General features: G+C 43.2%; 1 protein-coding gene across 4 annotated transcripts in view; it reads left to right on the forward strand.

Annotated features, from left to right (window-relative positions):
• The first annotated feature begins 207 nt into the window (after window positions 1-207).
• LOC148334831 (transcription factor Maf-like) overlaps window positions 208-27,705 on the forward strand; it is a 48,543-nt gene continuing 21,045 nt past the window's right edge. Inside the window, exons 1-3 of one of the 4 annotated variants that reach the window (XR_015844059.1) lie at window positions 209-2,501; window positions 8,838-8,907; window positions 9,662-9,742. Coding sequence is in view for 3 of the 4 variants with exons in the window: in XM_088298337.1 (XP_088154463.1) it covers window positions 1,480-2,501; window positions 3,021-3,186 (1,188 nt within the window). In the remaining variant the exon portion in view is untranslated. Of the gene's footprint in view, window positions 2,502-3,020; window positions 3,612-8,837; window positions 8,908-9,661; window positions 9,743-27,705 lie in introns of those variants that run through there. The other 3 variants (XM_088298337.1, XM_088298339.1, XM_088298338.1) reach the window with 3 other exon arrangements.

The following is a 27,705-nucleotide window of genomic DNA, read 5'->3' on the forward strand; positions in this document are numbered from 1 at the left end:
ACTTGCGAGTTTTCAATGAACCTCACTTAATTTTGGGATGCGTGAGGAAAATGGAGGACACAAACCCAAGTACTGGGAGAATTTGCTAACTTCACACAGGAATGCGTGAGCTGAGATTTGAACCCAAACCTCAGAAGTGCATCAACAATCCTTCAGTTCACTTTTAGTTGACACTGCAACAGATTTATTATACCGTAGGACCGACATCAGCTATTACTAATAAGCAATTTGATCATACTGTACATGCAAGTGCAATAAACACAAACACAAGCCACAATAATAAAATTACAATTGCATAAATTTGAGCCGTATGATGTTTGCTGGCATCTTTCTTTCTTTCTTTTTTTTTAAATAAATTATCTCCTGTATGTATTTGGAGCTATATTCTCCCAATGAAGATCCTTTTCGTTGTTTCTAAATATTTTTTTGTCCTAACCAATCTCTTACATGCATGGCAAAAGACACTTCAAGTACCTTCATGAATTACTTATTTGTATCAAGAGGGGGCGACATTGGGTTTCTAAAAGCTGTCACGCAGTTCGACCGGGGCGCACATGTTCACCTCTGGCTCTGCTTTTTGTTTGGCAATCTGTCTTTTTATTCCAGTTATTATTATTATTTCCGCGTATTTAAGTGCCACACTTTTGAGTGCAGCAATGTAATGCTTTATGATTTCATATTAACACTTTGTGGTGAATGCTTTACTTTTAAATTGTTGTTAATTTTTGTGATGAAGAAAAATAAATCCACGAATTGCACTAATAGTTTGTGTATTTAACCTACACAAGGAAGAAAAATGAAACTTAAATTTCTGAATGTTAAAAACTATCTTCTGTGTGTTTTTACAAACGTTTACCTTGTATTATGCTAATGATCTCCTGCACCTCATTGGCAGTCTCGCTCAAATTCAGCTTTGTGACGTCACGTCGCTTTTCTAAAATGAGCAACGCTTTTTAACTCTGGATAAAGACAAAAAAAAAAAATCCATCAATCCCTGGGTGGAGTTTTCCTTTTTTCTCCACCCTTCCAGCCTCGTTCTTCATCTCCCCTCCTGCTCCTGCTCCTGCTCCTCCTCCTCTTCCAGCGGCAGCGCCAGGCAACTATTTGCCCGGGACACATACGTGAGCCTCCTCAAACTGGCGCGCTAATCCTAAAAGGAGCCATGAAGTGTTAAATGGCAGAAAGAGGCAGAGCGGCGCTCAGACTCACGCACGCCGGGGGAGAGGCAGGGAACACCGCTGCTGTTCCACTGCGTCACACCGAAGGGGAACACATAAAAAAAAACACCCAAACTTCTCTCCTGAAGCAAAGCGGCGCTGCGCAATTAGTGCGCAGCCCCACTGTACTTCTCTTCTTCTTTTTTTTTAATTTCCTCCGCTTCAAATAAATAAAGAAATCAAGCTGGCTCAGTGCGTGTCTCAACAGCCCACTTTGACAGGTGCTCCTCACCCCCTTTGGAGGACTGTCAACAGCAAGAGGATGGCATCAGAGCTGGCAATGAGCAACTCCGACCTGCCCACCAGTCCCCTGGCCATGGAATATGTTAATGACTTCGATCTGATGAAGTTTGAAGTGAAAAAGGAGCCGCTGGAGCCCGATCGCAGCATCAGCCAGTGCAGCCGCCTGGTCGCCGGGGGATCCCTGTCTTCCACCCCGATGAGCACGCCCTGCAGCTCGGTTCCCCCCTCTCCAAGCTTCTCGGCGCCCAGTCCGGGATCAGGGAGCGAGCAGAAGGCGCACTTGGAGGATTTCTACTGGATGACCGGCTACCAACAGCAGCTTAACCCCGAGGCTCTGGGCTTCAGCCCGGAGGACGCCGTAGAGGCGCTGATCAGCAGCAGCCACCCGCTCCAGAGCTTCGACGGCTATGCCAGGGGGCAGCAGTTCGCCGGGGGGGCGGCACCGGCGGGCGCCATGGCCGGGGAAGAGATGGGCTCCGCGGCCGCCGTGGTGTCGGCGGTCATCGCTGCAGCCGCGGCGCAAACCGGCGCGCCCCACCATCATCACCACCATCACCACCACCACGCGGGGGCACACCACCCGTCCTCCGGGTCCCAGTCCAGCGGAGGCGGCGGCGGCGGCGGCGGCGGTGGCGGCGGCGCAGGGGGCAACCACCATCACCACCACCACCACCCGCACCTGCGCCTGGACGAGCGCTTCTCGGACGAGCAGCTTGTGACCATGTCGGTGCGGGAGCTCAACCGGCAGCTCCGCGGGGTCAGCAAGGAGGAGGTGATCCGCCTCAAGCAGAAGAGGAGGACGCTAAAGAACCGCGGCTATGCGCAGTCGTGCCGCTACAAGCGGGTGCAGCAGCGGCACGTCCTGGAGGGCGAGAAGACGCAGCTCATCCAGCAGGTGGACCATCTGAAGCAGGAGATCTCCCGGCTGGCCAGGGAGAGGGACGCCTACAAGGAGAAGTACGAGAAGCTCATCACCACCGGCTTCAGAGAAAACGGAGGCTCCGGCAGCGACCACAACCCCTCGTCCCCGGAGTTTTTCATGTGAGTCTCGGCGTCAAACAAACAAAAAGTTTTCTCCTTTTTTAACAAACGCAGTTAACTATAGTTTGTGCGTAAAATTGCCCACCTAAAAATGTCTATTGAGGACAAATGTGTTTACATTTCTGGGTGAGAATGTGGATCTGAATTGATTGACTCTAAGGATGAGTTAGTGGACTTTGGAGTTTGGCTTTGCTTCGATTATCAAGCTTGTCGTGTTTTGTGTTGAAATGATTGATCATCGCTTATCATCTTCTCACTTTTGGCAAGCAACGTCCACATTCATTTTCCTGCTTTATGTGTGTGTTTATAATACTTTATTTTGTCATTTTCGGAGACACCCATACCCCGTTTTCCCCTCTGAAAAAAAAAATTAAAACTGCACAATTTTGGATAATTTCTGTAAAAGGAAAAAATACTAAACGACTGTGAAGCCATGCATGCTGGTCATGTTTCCTTTCTGCCTTTTCTTTTTTTTTTTTTTTACATTATTATTTGTGTATGTTTTACTGCATTGCTCAGCTTCACCGCCCTTTATGGAATCTGGACAAGATCCACGCGTCACCTGGACCCTGACACACTTTTTCGCGTCCTATTTGGAGCCCACTCAGGTCGGGATGGCACTGAAATAAACCAACTGTTGAATTCGGGATTCGCCGACAGACACTTTTTTAGTTTATTTCTTTGACTAATTACACATAAACGAAGTATACAGCAGCTCAACGCATCAACAAGTGGGCCAAATTGTTGCAAAAATGAGCTCTTAAGTGTTAGTGTCTTGTACTTTTGATGAACTTTCCGCAGAACTATTTGGTTCTTATTCGCTAAACAAACGGGAAAATGCGTTATGTTCTCCGAGTGTTTAGCATCATGCATCAGTCATTGTGTTGTGCTATTTGTTGTCTCAGTGAAGTAGCCACAACACATTTTTAAAATGGACTTGAATAAATACACCATTCAGAGATTGAATGGAAAAAAACCCAATATTTTTCTCCTGACGATGTTTTATTTAATTTCTTCTATTACGCGCGGTGTGTGAGACTCTCCGCCTGTTTGTCGACATCACTGCGCTTATGTTGTTGACTTTTGTTTTGCTTTTTGCTTCAACATGGAACAAAAACAGTTATTTTAATTAAACGAGTGACGAGTGAAAGTAAATGCCCCATCGAAGTGGAAGCGAGGACAATGCGCATTTTACGCACGGTGAAAATTAAATAATTATTTGATTTATTTTTTGTTCATCGTGTGTTATCATTTATTTATCTAGAATGTGCGTATTGTTTGGAGGAAAATGTTGTTTTTTTCACAATTCTGAAAGTGGTGTCCTTCACCTGTTGCGCACAGCGAAATGGTCCAGATTATAACACTCCCACACACCCACAACACACACACTCACACACACACACACACACGAAGCAAAACTCCCAAACTGTTTTTTTTTTATATCGAGTCCGAGCTAAGGCCACGCGAACATTGCGTGGCACGGAGTTAGTCAATGATTTATTTTTGTGTAAACTTGCACTTTTTAACTTGACAGGCGTCCGTCCACTTGTTGGATTCGCAGTGTGTACAAAACCAGGAAAACGACCCTCCAAAAAAACGTAATTCAACATCGATTCCGTGTTTGATTAAAAATAATGGTGACATTGAATCATGCTTAATGAATGAAAATATATTAAGTTCCTAAATTTAAAAATAATATCAACATTTTATATGTCACTACTGTAATGCTAATAATAATAATAATAACAATGCGGTTTTACCTCTTCAAAGATTATTTATAAGTTTTTTTAATGTGCAAATCCTCTCTGATTCATTTGACTACAGACGAAAAAAAAAACCATGAGGCGTTCAAAGTCGTACAGACCTGCAGCGACTGACTGGCTTCCTCTAGACTAACATGGCTTTTAAGAACAAAGCAGTTGTATAAGGTCACCATGTATGTGCAGTGTTTGTGTGTAGTGTGCGTACATGTATGAATGCGTGTGTGTTTGTGTGTGTTGGGGGTGGGGGCAGCAAGCAAAGGGGTGTTATTGTTTTTTTTTTCAAATGTGTGTGTTTCTCATGGAACTTTTCTCCGTGGTGGAAATGTTTCAATGCACATCTCACTGTGTACTGTATTTAACACACACACACACACAATTACCAGCAGCTTCTGTGGTCTGGAGTGAGGTGATGCTTTTGTACAACCTGGATGATGATTTTGCGTGTCGATTCGCTGGCCACCTTCCTGTTCTTTCCTCATGATAAACGATTGGAGTGCTGTCCCGGAGAAGCCTTTTAGAGTGTGTGTGTGTGTGTGTGTGTGTCCACTAATTTATGGCCCTCCTATCTGATTAGTTCAATATAGTGTTCTATTTAATCACGTTGGTGTTGCAACACAGAACTGGACATTCCAATACTGCTGCAATGCATCCATTGTCTGCGAAAAAGCAACTTTGATGATTATGACGTAAGGGAAGTGTGGGTGTACACTGTGTGTCTTTGTGTGTGTGTGTGTGTTCTGGCTGATATTTCACTTCCTGTGCTGTAGAAGCAGCAAGCGGGCACGGGAAGTGAAACACGCCAAGACACCTGGCATCGCACATACATAGGCCGAGTTATGAATCCCCTCACTATGAAAAGTCATTCTATTCTCCCCCTCGCCACGTATTGACTCGTTGCTCACTTTGCAGTCCAGTTTGTGATTACGTTATTAAAGATAATGTAGTTGTCTCCTGTCACCATATTGGGCTGGCGCACTTTTCAGGTCAACTATGGGAAATCGCTTTGATATGTATCAGTATTGACACGTGAATCATGGCGGCGTAGCTCACTTTAATGCCTCGAAATTAACAGCACAAAAGGATGAGCGCCGCCGTTCGCCGTCCATTTGCCGGAGTGCTCGCTGACCACCCGTCTGTGTCTTTTATTTGACCTTGTGCGGCGTAGGACGAGTGGGTGCTAAGTACATTAAATCCATGGGAAGGAGTCATTTTATCTTGGCAATATAGAGCTTGTTCTGTACTTTGGTTTTGTCAGCCCAAAAAAGGATTGCGTAATAAATGTCAAAGATGGAGAGAAGCCAGCCTGTTGTTGTTATCATCCATAGTGGAAAAGAGTTTTGCATTACCGGAGCAAATCATACTCTTCTTCTCAATTTGCGACACGACATTTTGTTCATGTTCTTGGAAAGAAAAGCATGCGCTCGGTACATTCCAATCTCCTGCCCCTGATCTGCATCTGCATCACTCGGCACAATAAACATTTACATTTAAAGTGATTTAAATGGCTTGCATTCATGTGGCGGCGCCACACGTCCGTCACACGCACCTGCACCGGTGGACTATCTCGCCTTGAGTTTTGTGCCATTTATTTGAAACACTAATAATTCAACTTGTCCTGTCATCTGTGGGGAGACGTGTATGTGTGTGTGTGTGTGAGCAGAGGCCTTGTGATGGTCTGAATCCAATCCAACAATCAGGAACCACAACATGAAGCTCACCTGCAAGATCCGATACAAAAGCTGAATAAAAAAACTCACTTTTGAGAGTACGTTCCAATATAAGACCGGTGGCAAATAAGTCTTTCCAATCATAACGATCCGGCGTCGTTTTCATCGAGATATACCGTGAGCCTTAATTTTTGTTTTGTTTATTATGTTTGCCGTGGTGTGCAGCTGCACTGCATCATATCGAGAGCTTAGCCTGCTGAAACAACACTGAGCATGGTTCCGTATTATTGTACACCACTGCGAACTACAACCGCAATATCGTAACCTCTTGAAATTCACCTCAGTCGAAAATTGAGCATTATTATCTTTGTAAAGGCAGACTCTTTTGATTTGATTCTTATTTTGGGCCTCATAACCAATTGGAGGTTCTAGAACGTGGCCTGCTTGGCTGTTAAATATATTTGTGGAAAAGAAAATCTGCCGTCTCAGGGCCCCATCTAAATGGATTTACATGAAACCACCGTGCCAAAGAAAAACAACCAATCAGCGGCAGGTGGTGCGACCTTACGAGGTGTCAATAGAACTTCAAACGGATAACATTTAGTGTACATAATAATGTGCGGGTCAGCTCATGGTGAGTGTGCCCGCGATTCTTGCCTTCTGGCTCAAATTGGTTGTTTTTCTCAGGCGTGGTGGTTTCTTGTATTTCAAATGAGACACACAAAATGTGCCCAGAGTATGCTGATGTTTTTGTCCCCCCCGTATGATATATTAATTTATAATGACTGTTTTCTCTAATACAATTTTTTCCTTGTACATTCTCTGCGTGTATCTCAAAGGGCAATATTCCGCTAATTAGGATTTAATGACGCGTGATGTCTCCGTTGACGCTTTCAACGGTGCGTTGATTTGCAGGCCGCAGAGTCCACTGTGTGTTTTGGGACCGCATGCGGTGAACATGAAGCAAAGGAGGAGGTGGTGCGTCACGCAAATGCGTGTGCTGGTGACGCTGGAGGCCAGCCAGTCAGTGTCTTGCGCGTTTGTAGCTGCATCTCAATGAAGCGCGAGAGAGAGAGGGAGGTGATTCACCCGCTTTGTGTGTGTCTCTCTGCCAGTCAAACAGACATTGATCTCGAAAGCAAGGCAAGGTGACCCGCCCGTCATGTTGTGCCGGCGTCCAAACACTCCCTCCCTCTCTCTCGCTTTCATTTGCACCTGGGAAAGGCCTTGACCCCACACGCTGCTGCCATGTAGCACGTGGGCCCTGCGCCCTACCTATCAATCCCGGTGTGTGTGTGTGTGTGTGTGTGTGTTGCAATTTCTTTGGAAGAAATCCACCCGTGCAGAGCAGGTGCACATGTGTGGAAGAAAGGCAAATGTTTCAATGCAACAAAGGTCTCATGGGAATTGAATCGAAAATCATGCAAAATGTTCGTCTTCGGCTTTATTTTCAGTATAAGAGACATCGCCTCAAGGAACTACACAGTAAATTTTGCTCTAAAACGTTTACATTTGGTCTCAGCATACAGAGTAAAAATTGAGAGTAAAATATTTAGCGTCAAATTCAGTGTGAATTTTATTGGATGTTTAACTGCCAAATTTTAGTCTGTTTACTGGGACCAAATATCGTCTTTTTAGTGTAAAAGGTAATATACATGTAATATATATGTAATAATAATTCACATAAAAGTGATTTAAAAAAAAAACTTTCTGAGCAACACAGTCCACAACGATGGTGAATATGCTTCCTGAAAAATATATTTTTGCAGCAATTATATCATGAAAAATCCCCATCTAAAATATTATACTTCCCACTTTGCAGTCATTGTTGGAATGTCCTGCTTGATTCAACTCTTACGTCTTAAATTACTACTTGCAATGCACGGCAACAAGCAACATTTTAATCTTTTAATCTCTTGATGTTATTTTAAATGTCTGTTAATCCCCCCCCCAATGCTGCTCGTTGTTTTTGTTTGTACTTTTTCTTGTTGGTTTTACATACCGTTAGCCTAAAGCGTGCAAATTGCCCAAGTCATTTTCATTTAATTCAACTTTTCAGATTACCGTACGTTGGGCTGGAGGTTGTAGAATGTGCACAAATGGACAGAAAAAAAATCAACACTTTTAGCGATCTTGTTTTAAAAAAAATATATATATATTATAATGGGATGGTAATTAAAAAAATGACGCAGGCGATCGCGATATTAGGCAAACAGTATATTGTCAAATGTCCGAATAGGTTTGTGCAATTACTTCCATCATGGTCAAAATAAACCAGAAAATATTTTCAAGTTACCCCTCAAAATGATTAATTTGCATTTCTTTTGGTACCAATTTCCAAAATCTTTCCGGGTTCAATCCAGTCACATATTGAACATCGTCTCACTTCCTTATGCGGCACCTCAGCGACTGGAAGCAACCGAACGGGTCAGAGTCCGTTTGGCCCGAGTGGGATTATCGGAACGTGAATGCTTGTCATTGTTAGTCGCAGTTGGACTGCGAGAGGCGGTAATCTGCTTTCTCGTTTCTCCCTCAGGAAGTTTGGCCAAGTATTATATTTTGAGAAGAATATTTGTGGCTGAAGTTTTTCTGCGCTGTTTTGATGATGCTTGTCCTTTAATGCTAATCTTCAATCGACATAAATTATTATATTTTTCAGTTCATGTTTCACTGTGCAATGTATTGTTTTTTTTTTTGTTGTTGTTCGTTTTTTTTTTTAATTCACAATGGCACATTTCAGAAACAAAACAAATATCTACCAAAGCAATTATTTACAATTCAATCAAATTAAATACACATTTTTCGAAATTTAGAACCAAAATCTGACTGGTGGCTTCATTGCAAAATCATTTGGTGTCTTTTTTTTTTGCATTTGAAACTAATCTCCAATCTCTTCTACATTGCAGGACATCGAGAAAATTCCTCCATCTGTGATAGAGAATTTGGACTTCAACGTCCCGTCACCCTCACTTAGAGGTAACCTGCATTTTGAAAACAAATATTTTGAAGTACACTCCAGTCAATATGGCGGCTTTATTGTATATCTTATACGACAATGCAATTTATTTTTTTTGAGGGACATTTTAAACCCCAAATCACAATTTCTATTGTCTTGTCAATTGTGAAAGCATGCCTTCTCCTTCCGTGAGCCAAAAAATGTTCAGAAAGAATTCAAACAAGACAATTTAGTGAAATAAATCTGTATAAAAATGCTGAACTGTGGGATGAGTTCTTTTTGTTGACAAAGCGCCTGCGTGTAGCGGTTTTATTTCCATGCAGATTTTTTGACAGCCGGCTCCCCGAGGAGCCTTTTATGATTAGATGCATTTCACACTTGATATTTAGCTCCGTTGGCGACCACACCCCTTTCCTCTCTCTCTTCGCACCCTGACAAGAAGCGCTTGATTGACAGGCGGGGTTCTGACACATGGCGCGCTCATGGGGGATGAGGCCGAAAACCTTTCACTTCATGCGCTGACCCTGTGAACCTCCTTCACCCCGCTTTGCTCCCTCCGAGGAGCCAGACGCTGCGCATGTAATTTTTGACTTTATTTATAGTTCATATCTGACAGGCACGGCAGGGGATGAGATACTCAAACATAAGCAGTGATTTTTTTTTTTAAATCTTGAATGATTTGTCAAATTTGACAAAAATTTCAATAAATGTTTAGTGTGTTCAAAATGACCGACACAACACACACACCCACACTGATAATCATGTCTGTTGTAGTACCCAGATTGACCTGTGAGGGGTAGCATGGTGTCCCTTGGCATCCAGACGGGCCAGAAATACAAAGAAGAAGTCCAAGAGGTTGTAGACTCATTTTCTTTGGACGGGCCACATTGTAGTTCTGGTATGACTGTGAACCTGTAAAAATGTAAGATCACAAATTCAACAAATTGATGGAAAGCCAATTTTGAAATCAGAAGCCAGTCAGTAATTGTTTGTTCAACAATTTTTCAATTTATTTTAAAAGTGGAGGATTGGTGACAAATTAATGGCAATATCTCATATCTCAATGTTGTTAAAAGTGAAAAAAAATGTGCTAAAAACAGGAAGTTGACGCACATGATTTGCCCTTCGCGGGCCACATAAAATGAGACCGCGGGCCTGATCAGGCCCCCGGGCCTTGAGTTTGACACCTGTGCACTAGAGGATAAACTTTCAGAGCCATCCAAGAATCATGCTTTGCTGACTTTGATTGGAAGGGAGTAAAAAATTGGCGCAGTTGTCGGGATATACTGCAGGTAAAAGATTTTAGGATTTACCATTGGAAATATCGAACAGGTTTCACATTGACGATTGTCAGACGGACCGTTTTATGAGCAGATCAGGAAGGAAATATCATTCGTAACTCATCACACCACTGGATACATGCTCGGCATAATCATTCAGAGACACCCAAGAGATCGAAAATGCTCCAATTTTTGCCGATTGTTCGTATGCGTTTGTCACAGTCAAAGATTTGCCATGACCGATATTAAACAGGTTCAACATTTACGATTGTTGGCCCTGACTGTCATTCCTAACACAGCCGACATAGTTCAGGATAATCTTTCAGACACGTCCGAGAATCTGTCCGTTGCTGACTTTGATCACGAGAAAGCAAAAAATGCTCACATTTAGTTGCTTGTCGGTATGTGTGGGACACAATTAAGCCAAAATAATTGTATCGTAATAATCGTAATTGATCTCTCACCAACACAGGCTAAGGAATAACCCATTAAATCTGATCCGAATAAAAGTGAAGCGCCCAGATTTATTTTCACTTTTTGCTTTTACCATCTGCTTACGTTTTTCAAATCTGTACAGGAACATTATGACCCGACATGTTCTGCTATTTGAATGGAATGAGTCCGCCGGACACAGTTAATATTGTTCTATCGCGGCGGAGAAGAAGAACGATGCTCGCGGGGGGGGTACTCGGGTCAGTCTGATCGGAATGTGGACACATATTGGTGAGGAAGAGGTGGACACGCAGTCCGGTAGAGTAACCAGAGGCAGACGGTGACCTTCCGTGATGCTGTAAGATCGAAGGCTTTATTTAAAGGCCTGGTCAATGTTCTGGATGCTGCGGAGGTATCAGCCTCGCAGCCGTGCGACTCATCAGCAGCACTGTAATACAACTCTGACTCTAACCCCCAATGCGCGCACACACAAACACACTCAAACGCACACAGTGGACACATCAGGTTTTACGGTGCAGCTAAGAGGCTGGACGGAGGAAATTACAGGATCAGCATGAGCTAAGTTTACAGGGCAGCAGGAAGAATACTTTGCGCTTTTCTTTTCCACATGAACACGAAATGCTCCGTCATTCTTAAAATGTTTTGATGCCTGAAGACACGGGCGGGTAACACAATGAAGATGTGTGATTAACTGGCGACCAGTTCTTGGTGGACTCTGCCTCGCTCCCAAACCAAAATCTGATGGCATAGACTTGATTTTTTTGTTAATAAATTCCCATACCTACAAAATAAATAGCTTTTAGAAAATGTAAAAAACAAAACAAAATGCCATCTTACTTGAGTTACCAAACACGGCAAGTTGATGTCGATGTCGGACTTTATGGATGTAGCTCAGGCAACACGTAATGTCTCGTAGCTGATTTTGATTGTAGCCCGTGTAGCGTGACATACTCAAAGGATTGGTCGTTGGTCGTCTGGGGTCCTTCACGACCAGTAGTCGTGATACATGTCCTACGTCATTGACAATTAAGAAGACAGCGCCCTTCTACTTGTGCCAAGCCGATACATACTGTAGCAAAAGCTAATGGCTGTGGTTACATCATCTTCCTAAACTGTTTTTCGAAGGTCCTAGAGCAGGCGTGGGCAAACTACGGCCCAGGGGCCACATGCGGCCCGTTAGACGTTTTAATCCGGCCCGCCCAACTTGAAAAAAATTAAATGATTAAACCTTCTTAATGTTTTATTTTGTTTTGTTTTTTTTCTCCGATGCGGTGAGGTTACCAAAACACTCCATCCATCTGCTCCTGGTCCGGCCCCTCTGTCACATTTTAGAACCCATTGTGGCCCGCCAATCAAAAAGTTTGCCCACCCCTGGCTTAGAGCCATAAGTGATGCAATGAATAAAACAATGGACTGACTAAGCAGTGTAAAAAAAAAAAAACGGAAATGTATCTTCACACAAACTTGCCTTCATGGCTAGCCAGTTCCCTCTGCACTGAAGCATGACAGCTAGCGATTTTAAGCAAAACTCATCTTTGAATGTATCAACAATTAACCTGTAATTTCACTTTTTTGGGGGGGAAAAAAGTCATCTTTCAAATCTTGAGGTGACAATGATGCGATGCTCCCTCTGAGTCAAGAGGTAGAATTATACATCACTTCTCAGACAGTTGCTAGATTTACTCTCAAGCAGTTTTGAGACTGATTCGTAGTTTGGGAAGGGACTGACCGTGAAATACTTAAACGAGCATATGTGGACAAACAAATTTCCAGAAAAATGTCACATCAGAGGAGCCAGTTTTCATTCACCTGCGCCTTTCCGACAAAATTGTCCACTTCGATCCCCCACATTCCGTATTGGTCGCAGAAGTGCCGCACAGTGGGGGAAAAAAAAAAAAGCTCTCTTTGACCAGCTGTGAAAGAGGCTATTGTGTTATTTTGAGAAACAAGCGGCTATAATTAGTGTGCAGCAGACAGCCTACATCATCATTCAGCGCGTACGAACACGTCTTCACGTTTTCAATGCGACAGCGCGGTCAGGGCAGGGGCCAGTGAAGCAGCGAGGGACGGAATAATCTGCCGGAGCGCAGGACACAGCGTGTGAGGACACCTGCCTGCTTCAGCACTTTGGCTCTGACGCGAGCGGCGAGGTCACAGATGGGGCACGTTAAAGGAGGATTCGAAGCAATGCCACACCTCCGACAACTCTTTTCCTTTTTTTTTTTTTTTTAAGCGCTCATGACAGTTGTGTGGTGAGAACACGAGAGCATTCCACATGAGCATTCCTGATACATGAGTTAGCCACATCATTAGAACATGAAATCATGTCATTAGAACAAAATTTTAAGCCATTTAAACATGAGAACAGCGCATCATTAGAACACTATATAATCCCAACATGAGAACGTCATGCCAACGCGAACGTGAGATGGAATTAAAAAAATCATAGCACAAGAATAGAATGTCATGTGACCGTGGGAAAATACCAATACACCGAAAAAAAACACACTTTTTTTCCCCCCAACTTTCCCTTCTCGAAAATTACGTCATCTTACCACATTTTTTCAGTGCAGAACGTGACAGCCTCATGTCAAGAAATATTGACAATAAAAACATTGTTGAATTATCAAAAGTAATGATCACAACGTGCCGGTGGGCACGAGTGTCTCGTAAAATGAGCGCTTCTGTTCTAATATCCGGAAGTTACTCATTAAGCCTGTTGTGACTTGAGTGCTTGTTAGTGTTCGACATGAAACAAGGCATTTATTTAACCATCAGCAGTTTTAAAGATACACACGGCAAACACAGAGTAATTGTGTCTATAGATTTTAATCATTTTTTTTTAAGTGTTTTTTTTTTCTTTTCTTCTTTTTTTGCTTTCTGCTAAATCGCAAAGCTGCGCCCTGGAGCCACACCTCTAAACATCAGCTCCTCTTTTCAACTTATGTTAATATACAATCATCTCTCTGAGGTTTTCACTTGTTTGCCCCGATTGTGTTGTTTTATTCAAATGTAATTAGTTGTAAAGATGTTACCACCCTGTATGTGTGCGTGCCTCGGAGCCACTGTTGTCCTCGGGTTGCGACAGCGTGCTCGCAGCGTGATCGAGTGAGGAAAGCGGTGTGATCTCATGTTTTCTTCACGTATGGCTTGCAGCCTTGCGCCTGCAGCCTTCCTCCCGCCCGCAGCGTCCCCCTTCTCCTCCTCCTGCTCACACGGCAAACGCACACTTTGTTCCCCTTGCGTCACCGCTGCAGCTCCCATTGCTCAATTTAAGTCTTTCTTTCATTTTTAAGGATTTGAATTTCTTCCGTAAAAATGCTTCGTAAGCTTCTCAAATCATCTCTCTCCATTGAAATGAATGGAAATGCAATTAATCTGTTCCAGTGTCCCGGAAAACAGCAACAAACATTTTTGAGTGTGTTTTAAATGAGACAAAAATGCTCTCAAAAATATACAATAATAGCATAATTGAATGGAATGTAAAGAATTAAACGGTTGGTGCATCATGACAATTCAATGGCCATTGTGAATGAAACACAGAAGTAGGCCACTGTAATAATTTTAGTCATTTTAGCAGAGGATAAAGAATATATGTTTGTATGTGTTGCTACTGCTTGCGTTCAAGCATCAGTTCTTAAAAGGTTTATAAATATTGCAAGATCAATGCTAGTTTTGTTCGTCCCTCTATGTTGTTTTGTATCGTGCGTTAGCAATAAGCTAGCCAACTTGGCGGGTTTGGTTAATTCTCTTTGTTTTGTGTTCTTAATTTTGAAGTAAACTTCAACTGTTAGTGGCAATAAATAACGTGAAGCCTCTTTTGCTCACTAGCAGCCCACCTTCTGCTTGTCGTGAAGTTAGCTGCCCCCAAGCTAGCCCATCTGAAAATGGATATCCGTACTTCATTGTCAAAATAAGCCGCTTATCTTTTTCAACCTCAGCAAATGATGACATGATGTAAAAAAGAGAGATTCAAATTGAAAATAAAAAGTTCAGTTGTTATCATTAGCTAATTACGCGAGGCGTGTATGTAAAAAAAACAACAAAAAAACAACGCCATTTTGGTATCGTGTGAGTACTTTTACCACCTCGGCGTCTAATTGAATTCCATCGGCGCCATGCTGCGGAGATGTTAACACGAGACAACGCTAACAGTCCCAAGGACTTGTTTCCGCAGCAGAAAATGAGCGCTAAGATCACTCTGGCAACATGATTTATTCAAGGCGCCAAACTGTGTCTTGTGTTGGCCCTAAAGGATCCTATTTTTATAGCCGTCAGCAGCAGCACTTCTCAAACACACACATGCAGATTATGTATCACGGCGACGCCTTTGGGTGGACGCAACGTGCGCGTTTCCTCTCACGTCTCGTCTTAACCATCTTGCAGTGCCCGTCCGTCCCCGACACCCCCCGACTTGGAAGCACCGTCAACGAGCTTTAATGGCACATATTTCCCGAGCCTCGGCCGAAACGGGATGCATCTCCTCCTTGTTAGCTTGATAAATAACAGGACTGCTGGGAAAGTGCTGAATTTTAGCTTTCAGACTCTATTTTCCGCCGGATGACATTAATTTTAAGTGGCGGGGGGAAAGTAGCGAGCTAATACAGACAAATAAATAAAGAAGAAGGGGCGCACAAGGGCTGGAATCACTCGGCTGCGACCTGCTTGTACACACGCTCTTTTATTTAGCGGTAACCTATGCTCGCCGACCGATGCATTAGGTCACACTCTAATGAGAGCCAATACAGTAAACAATGAGATTTTTGGGGTGCGCTGGTGCAAAATGCCTTTGAATCATACTGAGATCTACGAGTAGGTCGAACATTTTGATCCTTTTGCGGAGCCGAGTAAGGTCTATAAAAACAAACAATTAAGCTGTTTCAACTTTGTAAATGCAGATACATTAGATCGGTGTTTCTTGAAATCTTTACCCCGAATACCATGTAAAAAAAAATGCAGTATCTCCTCAAAAATGATGCTGAGGTTTTATTATTAAAAAGCATATTATATTTTAAACTACTGTAACATTATGCGAAGTTTGAGCATTAACACTGTGCTTAGATATTGAAAAATGGTTGACAAGAAACACTTCGAAGAGATTCAGTACATGCAAATGTGTTGTATAGTCCTTAAAAGTAAACTAAAATTGACTTGTGCTCAACAAATGCACTGTACTGGGTTAAAAAAATAAATAAATAAAAAGGTTAAACCACCGCAAGATTAAAGAGCTTCAAAAGATTAAATGCAGATGTACTGTCATGAAAATTGAAATACAACCGAAATGTTCAGCCACTGTAATATTTTAGGAAAATTAAAAAACGTCTTGAATAAGAATTTGTTGCACTTAAAATTAGAATGACAAAATTGCTTAAAAAAAGTTTTAAAACAATTCTCAAAGATTGAATTTATTGTAGTGAAAAATGTTAAACACAACTGAACTGTAAATGGTGATTCTTCGGTTTACCACTAGAGGGAGCCCGAGTAGTTATAGTGCATACGTCTATCACACTTTTGACAATCATTCTAATAAAGATTTGTTGCACACAGTAGCTCTCTCGTGATGTTTAAGTGCTGTATGGTGTATCAAATAAGATCGTGATTTTAGGTGCTGTTCAAACAATTTGATCCACTCGCCATTACGATTCAAAAAATGACATCATAATCTCTACTTCTCTTTCGATTAATCCGATTTCTCTCGTTCAACGCACGCGTTCCCTCCAGATGTGACGCCGGCAGTGCAGCCCTCCTCGCTTTTAATTTTCTGCCCGTATTTATCACACGCTGTCGTTTGGCGGTCACGTGACCACGCGAACTACTGCCGAGTGGCAATTAAGGCTGATAAATCACTCATTTACAGGAAGAGGAGGAGGATGGAGGAAACGAGGGAGGTGTGTGATACAGAGGAAGGGAAAGATTAATGAACAGCTTGTAGTCCTTCACAGATATTTTATTTGTTCATTTACCCGAAGCCACGGCGTTATTGTGTGCGGGGGGGGGCGGCTGCAGGTAGTTGCCGTGCTTTACTGCCATTGTGACATGACTGCTTGGGCATGTATGCACCCGCAAACGTATTAAAATACAGTGAGACACTTGGCTGATGGATCTCCTCCGACTATAAACAGGAGAGTAAACACACTCGCGGCTCGGCATGCGGAGGAATTTAATTGCGCCATCCTTTATTATTTTTATTTTTTTGTCAGCACGTCGTCGGAGATGTTGTTCCATCCCTTTTTATTTTGCCGTTTGGCGCTGAGGCTCACAGTGCAGTGATGGTATAAGTTACATCCGAAAGTGTGTCTCAGCAGCCCTGCTGCAGGTCAGTGCCCCATTGAGACTGCCCACTCACTTGAAAAAGGCTGATTAAAGATTCATGACAAAAGGAGGGGTGGAATCAGTGCAGCCTTTTAATGACCGAGGAAGAAGACAGGTAGGGAGAGAGAGAGAGAGAGAGAGCGAGGCGGGAGTGTTTTGTTTCACCTGCTCACAGGAAATCATTGAGAAGTTTCCACCTGCAACAGTCAGCACAGTGGGGATGGAATGTTGCCAAATTAAACTGGCGACAATCGAGGCAACTTTCAACTTGTGTGAAGCGAATTCTGGTGTCTGGAATGGATTTGTTATATTTACATGATTCCGAAGGGGAACGATTGCTTTGGAGTTTGTGGGAGTCTGTCAGGATAAGATAAAAAAAGAAGCTAGGCTAACTGCTAGCTTATCAGGTGGCTACATTACGATTGCAAATTCTTCTTTTCAATCACACTTCAGCACCACTGTTTCATAACAAGTCAGCGACTTTTAGGCCTCGATATCGATTGCAATTTTGATTCGATTTTCCATTCACGAGTCACTGATTGATAATCGCTAACTTCACAGCTTCCGCCATTTTGTTTTGATACACGCTATGTAGTGATAAGATCTTCTGTGACGCATGAAGTCATATAAATTTAAGGGGGAAAAGGAAAAAATATATGGTTTTATTAATTGATATCGGGCTATGAAAAGGAGGAGATTAAAATCGATTTGTTGATTTTTTTTATTTTTATTGTTTTTTTAAACGCAGCCCTATCCACGTTCGCCTTTCAGGTGCCTGAATAATACATGCAACAACTGCTTTAGATAGTGAGGAAAAAAAGAGGTTAATGTCACCAGAAATTAGTTATGTCAAAATAGTTCTCAGATTTGAAGCGGCTCTGATTTTTATTTTTTTTTTGGAATGACACGAGCTCCAACCCCCGTTTTTGTGGAACATGCATATTGGCGATATCTGAATGGACATCAATTATCGGTTTATCGCTATTTGAGGGCCGCGAACTATACTGCTATTATACCTAATTTAAATTAGAGTTAACTAATGAATGGAAGCACCCGTAAAAAGTTGGATGTTATTAACATCCGACCACCTGGGCTGAACAGCTGCAGCATCACACAGCCGACGCGACATACATCACCGCTACGCGCACGCGCACACGAACGTCCTTATTGACATCCTGCAAGGGTGGGGAATCGGTTTATTAGCGATGCACAGGCCTTAGGTCAAGTACAGGTTCCGCTCCTTTAGTCTGCGAAAAGGTCAAAGGTCGGTGTCCGAGACCGACGTCACGGCTTGTGATCGGTATATCGGCGAAGCGGCGAGAGCTTCTCAAATCAAAGTTCATTTGCATTCAACACATTTCTGCTCTTATTTTTTTTTTCCTTCCCATTTGTTTGTCTTGCATTCCTTCGCCGCAGTAACCACTCTCCTTTGAATAATTATGTGATCTTTTCATGTTCTATTAGCTCTCTTTTTCCCTTGTGCTATTTTTTCATCTTCAAAGTGAAAGCTAAAATAGGGCGATCATTGCAATTTAATTACTACATATCCCTTTGTGAGTATGTGTTTGTTTGCGTGCGTAGATTTGCTGGCCTCTGCAATTTTTTATTTTTTTTTTTCTTGGTGCTGTGACTCCCGTCGCTTCCCCGTGTCGTCCCCGCCCGTATTTTTAGTGAGGTGCCGTGGAGTTTATTTAAATAGATGAGAAAGGCAATTCCCAAATTAGGGGGAATCTCCTGTCGCATCTCAGTCTCTTCATAATAACCCCCAGCGTTGCGCTGCATCCCCTTGACGCGCACGTACACACACACATTATTGCAGACGCGGCGGTTTTCACTCTCAGGGGTAAAAGGTTTTCATAAATGAAAATAAATACTTTTCTTCATATGGAGAAGAGAGAGGAGGCGGCGGTGGCAGAAATGACTGTTTGATACCTCAATACAAGCAAATAGATGCTTTTGCTTTTCGAGTGGGGTGTGTGTAAAGTACAGGAGATTGTGCAAGTTAGCGCAAAAGACACACTGTAGAGCCGAGGAAAACGGAAAAACATCATTTAACAGTCCTGTAAAGTGAAATCACCCCGGTATTCGATGTTAATTGTAAGCTCACACATTTAGTTTCTTTTAATGTGAGGATATGAAACCTTGTTCCCCTTGTGCCGACGTTATTTGTTCCATCCTAATTTTCCATACTCGTACAGCCATTTTGTTTAGTCTCATTGGATTTGAAACACGTCCTCTTTCCACTCTAACGTTACATCCCCGGTAAGGTCACGTATGTGCTTTCTTTTCTCTCTCCAGCTTTGTTTCCTCCCGACATTTCATTCAACAAAGCACCGACAGCTCTATAACTATAACTCTCTCCTCCTCCTCCTTCTTTGGTCCACGACTAAACGACTCTGTCAGAAATAAAGAGCACTTATCTTATCTGCTGCCTCCAGTCGCCGCCGCCCACGTCACGCAAACTGACGTGCACGCGCCTGTGGTTGGCGGGTTTTTGTGCACGCGTGTGGACGACGTCCCACTTTTTCAAGTGGATACTTCACGTGAAGCGCAACGGAGCGGCTCGGCGGAGTCGCCGTGTTTGTCTCCCTCGCCTATTGTGGCATCCACCTGGGTTATTAGAGGGTGTGCACACTTTTGCAATCTCAGTCGTTTGCTTTTAACACAGATGATATATAATTAATGTTGGAAAAAGTTTTGAAGTCACTTATTTTGCAGTCACTTTTGGCATTTGAACAAGGGTGTGTAGACTTTTGGTACACTGTACATTTGGTGAACTTTTTGGCCTACACGCGAATTGCCGCGCACACTTTAAGACAGTCCTTTGTGTGAAGAAGGAGAAAATGAGAGCAGAGGGAGGATGCGCTGGAGACGGAGAGATGAAAAGTGTGATAATTCTCCTGCTTCCCTGAGGCCCCTCGCAGCCCTGCAGGCCCCCTATAGGTCCCCTGGCACATGCCTGAGCAGAAAGCCGGGGCTTGCTAATTGGCCCCTGTGATAACACCATGAGAGAAAAAAAAATGGGGAAAAAAAAAATGCGCATATGGTTGTTTGTGTTACAGAATCGCAGCATTGCCCGAACGCTTATTTTCATAAAGTAATAATTTATAGGTTTGTAATTCTCCTTTGAAGGGTGTTTGACTTGCAAGTGGTGATGAGTTTTCTTCCGATGCGCCCGCTCATTGAAGTCGGAATGCCGCTGAAAGACAATTAAAAGCGTGCGCGCCAGTTCAAAGCGCCGCTTCAGACTGTAAACAGCTTGTTTCTCTCTAATTGTTTCATTATCTCCGTGTGCTTATTAAATGTAGCGTAATTGTTAATTACCACAGCAGCTTCTGTAAAGGATTTGTCTTGAGTATCAAAACAAATTAATTAAACCCAATGCGTGCGCAACAACAGCTATGATAACAGCAGGTGTGTGTGAATGTGTTTGAGTTTGTCTTCCGCTTGCACATCTCCGGAAATAAGCCTGTTTTGTTTTAATCCCTCAATGAGATCCAAATGAGATTCATAGCACATTGTAACAGCGTAGGTAATATGCACATTCCTTTCATGATGAATCCAAAGTTGCGAAATAGGAATTCCGGTGAAAGATTCTGTTAAACTATGCGTCGATAGTCAAGATAAGATGTCCTTTATTAGTCCCACAATGGGGAAATTTGAGGTGTTACAGCATCATCACTGGTGTCCTTTTGTGAGACTTGATTTCGATGAGCAGCTAAAACTGGAGGCTTTAAAATGTGGCCGAGTTCCATCCGGCCATCCTTTATCCAAGCCACTCCACACAGAAAGGCCGGAGCCTGGAATCGAACCCGTTCACCTCTGAACTGTGAGGCGGACATGCTAACCAGTCACCCACCGTGCCGCCCTGCGCCGGATTCCAAAATCTGTTGTTTGACTTTGACGAGCGCGCCGCTCGGCTGACTGGGAGCTTTTCCTGACGACATGCTGCTTATATCGAGGAAAGACGATCGTGACTGAGAATTGCGTGCAGACGTTAAAAGGTGCATGTGAAAGATGACGCTAAAGGCACAACCTTAGTAGGAACTGAATGTTTAGCAAATGAACTTTGAGCTTGCGGTAAACTAGACAAGGAACGTAAACATGTCTGCTTGCACTGTTGTTCGAGCTTTTGCTAAAGTCTGCTTCATTTCTGAGGGGCCGCACGGAAACGAGACAGACTCTGACAATAACCAGAGGTTTTCAAAAGATACGCTAGCATGATTGCTAGCATGCTTGCTAGCGTATGTTTTAGCATTCATGCATGTTTTTCTCTGCCCGTGCCGCACGTATGAGTTAAATACAGAAATAACACCCGTAACTGAGCCTGCGTCTAATATGGTGCGCCTTATGGTTGCCAAAATATGGTAATTAAAATATTTGTCAGTGGCAGTAACAGACTGCTAGCGATCCATTTTGATCTTAATTAGCTTCCTGAACTCCATACATTGTGTGGCGCTCACAGCACTGCCGCAGACGCCTGCGGAACGATATGCAGCGCCCATCTGCACTGTTGATAGATGATGAAGGTGGTAACACTTTATTTCAATTAGCGCACAGGAAGCAGGAAATAACCGGCAAATCAATTGTCATTTTGATACGCCGGGGACCTCTTACATGGCCGCGGGTTGGATACACTTCATCCACACAAAAGATGACAGTGTCCGGACTGAGACGGCAGAAGTTGCAGCTTTCGAGGGTGAAGCACAAGTCACGAATGATGTTTTTCGATTCCGAGATCCAACTTTGTTATTAATTGAGGTTGTTTGAGTTTTGTTTCGGAAATTCTTCCAGATTCCGATTAACCTGTGAGCGGTGTCGCGACTGAGCCGCTAATTTGATATTCCACTAAAAAGGTGATTGAAAAAGATGCTTTTTAAACTGCACCGTCGTCATAATTTCAAAGGCATTACCATCTGAAAAAATATTACAGAGTGGCTTTAAAATATTTTTTTTATACATTGGTTGCTATATGCAGCTAATGATACACAGAAAAAGTTTGAAATGCCATATACACTTTTTGTCTTCATGACTTGTACAAATAACTTGAGGCGACCATGCTGGTGCGTCAATTAAAAAAAAAAACATTCCAAAAAATATTATATTAATATATATAAATAATACATAAATATTATTTTGCAGTCAAGTGCAACCAAATCCCATTAAGTTGAAACTAAAACTTCCCACAAGACTTCGAGTACCCGTGTCTAAGAACGGGAGGCGAGTGCAGCCGAGCGGGACGCACACAAGGTAACCTGGCGTGCTGATGATATCAGAGGTGGAAAAAAAAAACACAGGCGTGTGTGCGCACTCCATCACGCGTGCGCACACCTTAAAACGCGGCGCTGGGATTTGTTTGTGATGTTGGTGCAGTGGACCGAGCCTGAAGAGGTAGTAACAGTTTGATGGCGGCCTTTATGGAGACACTATATAACACCTGTGACAGTCTATTCAGTGCATGTCAGTTTCGGGCTCGGGTTGTGATGGGGGTGGGGGGGGGGCGGAGATGGTGGTGGGGGTCGCTCTGGTGCACTGTTTCCTCCTCTAGAAGGAAAGATGAGTGCGAGACAAGTGAGACACTTTGTTAAATGTCAGTGCCAAACCACACTGGGATTGTTAAACGGGCTGCACTTATGGCGATAATCGGACCTGAGTTGAACATTTTTCCCACCTTGCAATCAAATTCCGCAAAGACTGGATAGTCCGACGGTCTCTTATAGATTATCTTGAGTGATTATCCTCTCGTGTAGGGTGTGTTAAAATTGATTTTTTTTCCCCACACCCTCCAATCTGCTTGGAAAATTTAGGGCCAACAATTGTGAATGTAAAACCGGTTTAATATTTACGACTGCAAATGCTTAAATGTTGTACAATCTGGTCAAATTTGAGGATTTCTCTTCATTACAATAAACATCAGCAAAGCTCTGATTCCCGACTATCTATAAAAAATTATTCTGAACGATTATCGTGTGGCCTAAGGGGGCGATCATGTATTTTTTTTGTTTGTTTCCCATTGTGCTTGTAAAAAAGTCGGGCTGATGGTAAACGTCATGGTCAACCTGTTCAGTAGTTACCATCACAAATCCTTATGAGTGCTCCACACCGGTCAAGTTTGAGCATTTTACTTCCCCTTGATTAATTTCAGCAAAGGCCTGATTGTTATTTGACTCCTCTCCAGTCTGCTTGGAAAACCGTTGTGACCAATAACAACTTGAAAAAAAATGCCTGAGATGTTAACTGCTACGTATGCAGCCCGTTTTAGGTAATAAAATAAATTCTTCCTTTCTTTTGCAAGAGTTCCTAAAGATCCATCCACCCACCTCTGATTGGTTCCCCTTCTCTACGGTGTTCCGTTTGCTCTGTGATTGGGTATCGAATTAGCCCGCTGATTGGATATTGAAGGTGGGAAGACTGATGAGAGGATTCGGCTAAGCTTTCTCCTGCGAACCTCATTACTCACACTTAAAAACAGACACACACACACACAAAGACAGCACACACACGTTTGTTGTGTGGATGATTTCACTTCAAAGCTCTAAATTAGGCTTTTACAAACTTTTCCAACAACTTACAAATTCCTTCCCAAGGCTCATCCATCCTTACATTTTCTGTAGTGCTACGTAAGCAAAAAACTCGATACAGACTGTACTGTTCATCAGTTAATTACAGGTAATATACAATCAAACAACCAGAGCTGGACCGTCCGTCCCGGGGGTGGAACGGTCCGACCCGGCTGGACATCCAATTTTGGGGCGGCGGTCTGGGGTGACAAAAAAAGGGTTTAATTACAAAGGGCGGAGGTTGATTTTAGTCCGGCCCGCGAATCGGCCCTCGTGCGTGTAATGAACCTACTCGCGAAACGGACAAACGACAAAAATTCCCCCCCGAACGCGTCATAAGCGCCACTAACAACTGTTAGTGTATGAAGAGACGTGAGCACAGCAGTGCGCGTTCAAGGTGCCAGTATTTCCTTATTCCGGCATCACGTAGCCCGCACCTCCCACCTGCTACTGGGGCATACCATTACAAGGGGGCGGGGCAAACCACAGACAGAGAGAAAAGAGAGGAAGTTAGTCCACTTCGGTTTGAAGAAGCCCATAATAAGGTAAGCGGAATTAAATAGAAAATTTGTCTTTTTTTTTTTTTTTTATAGAGGTTGAGGTATTGAGCCCCCTTCTTGTTATGATATGCTCCAGTAGTAGGTGGGATACGCGGGTTACGTGTTGTCAGAATAAGGAAATACGACACGACCGAACGCCCGCGGCTGTCTCACGTTTTTTCCTACACAAACAATGATCTTTAAATAAACCTTTGCGTCATTTTTATTTTATTTCTATTTTTTTATGAAAATGACCGGAGGGTCGAGGCCCGAACGGTAACAAGATCGCGCCCGGAAGGCGGGGGACCGACCGACCGACAAAAAAGGGTCAAGTGCCCAGCTCTGCAAACAACCATTCACACTTGTACATAGACAAATAAATAAACCGAACATGCCAGACTCGAAAAACACAGAGGAAATACGTAAAAATACTGAAAATGGTGGAGGTGGGGTTCATTATATTGACAAACCTCGTGTGTGTACGTAGACTTATTTTGACAAAGAGCACAACAGATGTGACTTAATTACTGCAAACATGAATCAAAAAGCCCGTCGCCATGAAAATTACCCCTGGGGCAGACAAATAAACAGCAAGCAAACATGTCCTGGGCGACCAGGTGCCGTAGGATCATGTACCGTAGAGGAAGCGGCGCGTCAACCCCGAGAGTGCCGCATGCAATTTTGAAGCGGATGTGCGAAAAGCTTTGTGTTGATTTATGCTGTGTTTCATCCCACAATAAAGGTTATGGATGGTGCTATTGATTTAGCCGGGGCAGTGGCCATGACTGGACTGGCGGGGAGAAAAGACAATTTGGCTCATTACCATTCACGAGGAGGAAGCGTTTCCTCCCCTCTGAGTGTGTGCGTGCGCGCGCTCGCGTGTGTGTTTGCGTGTGAGCCAGCGACTTAGATCATCCTCTGTATTAGCGTCGCGACTCTTCCCTCCTTTTGTGTTGGAGTTCCTTTTCCACGAGTGACACAAGCAGTCAGGAGGGAGGCATGAAAGTATTGACTCAGCTTTGATTTAAAACTCCAAAGCACACATTCGCACCGAAGGATATTGACAGACTCTCACCGGCCAAAGCATTAGGCACACCTGATCCAACATTTCGACTTTGCCACTTAAAATGATGCTGGGTTCATGCGAGCAGACAATTCAAATTTGCACTGGTGTTCATAACACAATTGTGCCTTGAGATGCGAGTGGCCTGACTTACAAAATTAGGGCCTGGCAAATAAATATACCCAACATATTATCAGAGTTTTTACTATGATATAATTTTGACCCCAGTGCATATGATTAAACTAAATAACAAACAATGAAACCATTTTGTTTACTTAACACAATAATGAAGTGTATTCTGTATCATTAAAGCTGCGTGCAGATTGACACAATGTACACAACTTCCATCCATGTCAAAAATAAAGAAAATTGCAGCACAGTAAAAGCAAGCACACAATTACAGACTTAATTTTTTTTCTGTACATTCCGTTGATCTCAAATCATCCACACAATGCTCAGCTAATACTCTTGCCCATTTTCAGCGGGGGGCCGACCGAAAAACAACGGCTATTCTTCGCTGTAATATTAACAGAATGCTGTTTCGCTGACAGTTATCAGGAGACAATGGTGGCGAAGCGCACTTCTCTTTAATTAATTCGCTCGCTTTTCTTTCCGCAGGCCGTACACAGCAACATCAACAGCACGGGCGCGCGCACAAATATAATCGTATACTTTTCACACTCACACACACACACACACAAGAGTTTGGTTTTTCGGGTGGTGGGAAGCAGGAAGTGCGGGGAAGAGGAAGGGGGTAATATCAGCAGGCTATCTATCCTCTATTCCACTGGTGCAAACCCAATCCTCTTTGGAAATAACAAATGCATAAAGGAGCCACAACACAAATATATCTGCCTGGCTCAGATAGATAGGGCTATGCTAGAGTTTAATACCCTTATGTAAACCAGTAACAATCAAGCCCTAACACACACACCCACATCACCACTAAGGGGACAATAAGGAACACGCTCCATTCTCTCTCTCTCTCTCTCTTTAGATATGAACAGTAATGACTGATTGTGTGTGTGTGTGTGTGTGCATGTAAGCGACTGAGCCGTTTTCAAATATTGAACAATGCGCTAGCTCTGATTGTCGGGCTCCCCGGCGCTTGTTGTGCTTGTTTGTTGTGTTTGAGAGTCGTACAAGGGCCCGACCTCCGGAGACCGCAACCCGGGTATCCGCCCGGTTGCGCTCATTCGGCTCGCTGCTCACCGACGGCTTGTTTGACGTCTCACTCCACCCAAAGTGGTCGTGCCAATTTGTTGGGAGATTTTGCCTCCTCTGCTGGAAGTGAGGTGACGTCTCGGTCGAGAAGAGAGAGTTCATAGTTGGGTGGAGAGTTGTTGTTAACTTGGTTAGGTCAAGTTCATGGAAAGTGAAAATAAATCCACAGAAGAGTGTTGTTACCGACCAACAGACAAATTTGGCTGAGTGCAGGCTTCAAAACTGTCACTACAACCTGGAAAAATGGATCCTCCGTCATCTAGCATTTTTCTTATGCCTACACATAACTAAATGCCACAACGACGACGCGCTCTAAAGCAGCCGAAGTTCGAGGTTGCCTACTTGTAGAGCTGCATGGATGTTGCGCTTGATTTGTGGACAGGCACTCCGCAGACCTATTTGGAATATATAATCTCAGTATGTCAAATTTAATCCCAACCAGTCAAACCGTTTTATTGGTTTAAATGTTGTCCTTCGCTTCAAGATTCGGAATAAGATCGGAAACGGTTGTTATTCTAATTGCGACCATTTTGCAAGGTATCCTGACAAAACACATTTTGACCAAGAGGGATGTATGCAATGCATATTTGTGTGTGTGTGTGTGTGTGTGTGTGTGGAGCACCCAGTTCGAATCGCAAAGGTTAATTTCATACATTAGCTGCCATCTGCATGTAAGAGCTCTGCGGAAGAAGAAAAAATGTTCACTTTGTGCGCTGTGGTTGGGGCTGATCGCTCTGTAAGATAACTCGCCGCTTGACATTTTGTTCTTGCCGGTTTAAGAGAAACGTCTTTTTTGGTGTGTGTGTGTGTGTGTGTGTGTGTGTGGTGTATATATGTTGGCATTTGTAATTGCTCTGCACTTTCACACTGTGTCCCTTTTATACTGCAAATGTTGTCTCTTCTTGTGTCCAGCTGGGCACAAAACGTTATTACGTCGTAATTACAGACTCATTACCTCCGTGTTGACCACACACAAAAGGATTTGCTGTCGTAAACATCGTGCAAGTTTGACGATGGTCAAGCCGAGTTGTTTTAAGAGAGACAGATTCCTCTGAACGCAACCCATACGACGATAATCACCGAGGGGAAATCTATCAGAGACGTTCAAGAATCTGACCTTTGTTGAAGTTTAAGATGAAGGGAGCTCAAATTTGACCCTGATTGACAACATGGTTAGTGTTCATGTCAAAATTGCTCGTTTTTATGTTCGCCAAACCTGAAAAGATTTTCCTCCCTAATTATTGAAGAGATTTAACATTGTTGTTAGCTCCGATGGTTTTTCACGCAATTTGGGGAGGAAAGACACCACGCCACAGGGTCATCGCTGGGGAATCTCTCTCGGCGTCAACTTCATTTATTAATTATTTCTTAATCACAGATGAATCTC

Source organism: Idiotropiscis lumnitzeri, chromosome 6 (genome assembly GCF_059441095.1).
Source record: "Idiotropiscis lumnitzeri isolate Australia: NSW breed Sydney's pygmy pipehorse chromosome 6, RoL_Ilum_1.0, whole genome shotgun sequence".
NCBI lineage: Eukaryota > Metazoa > Chordata > Actinopteri > Syngnathiformes > Syngnathidae > Idiotropiscis > Idiotropiscis lumnitzeri.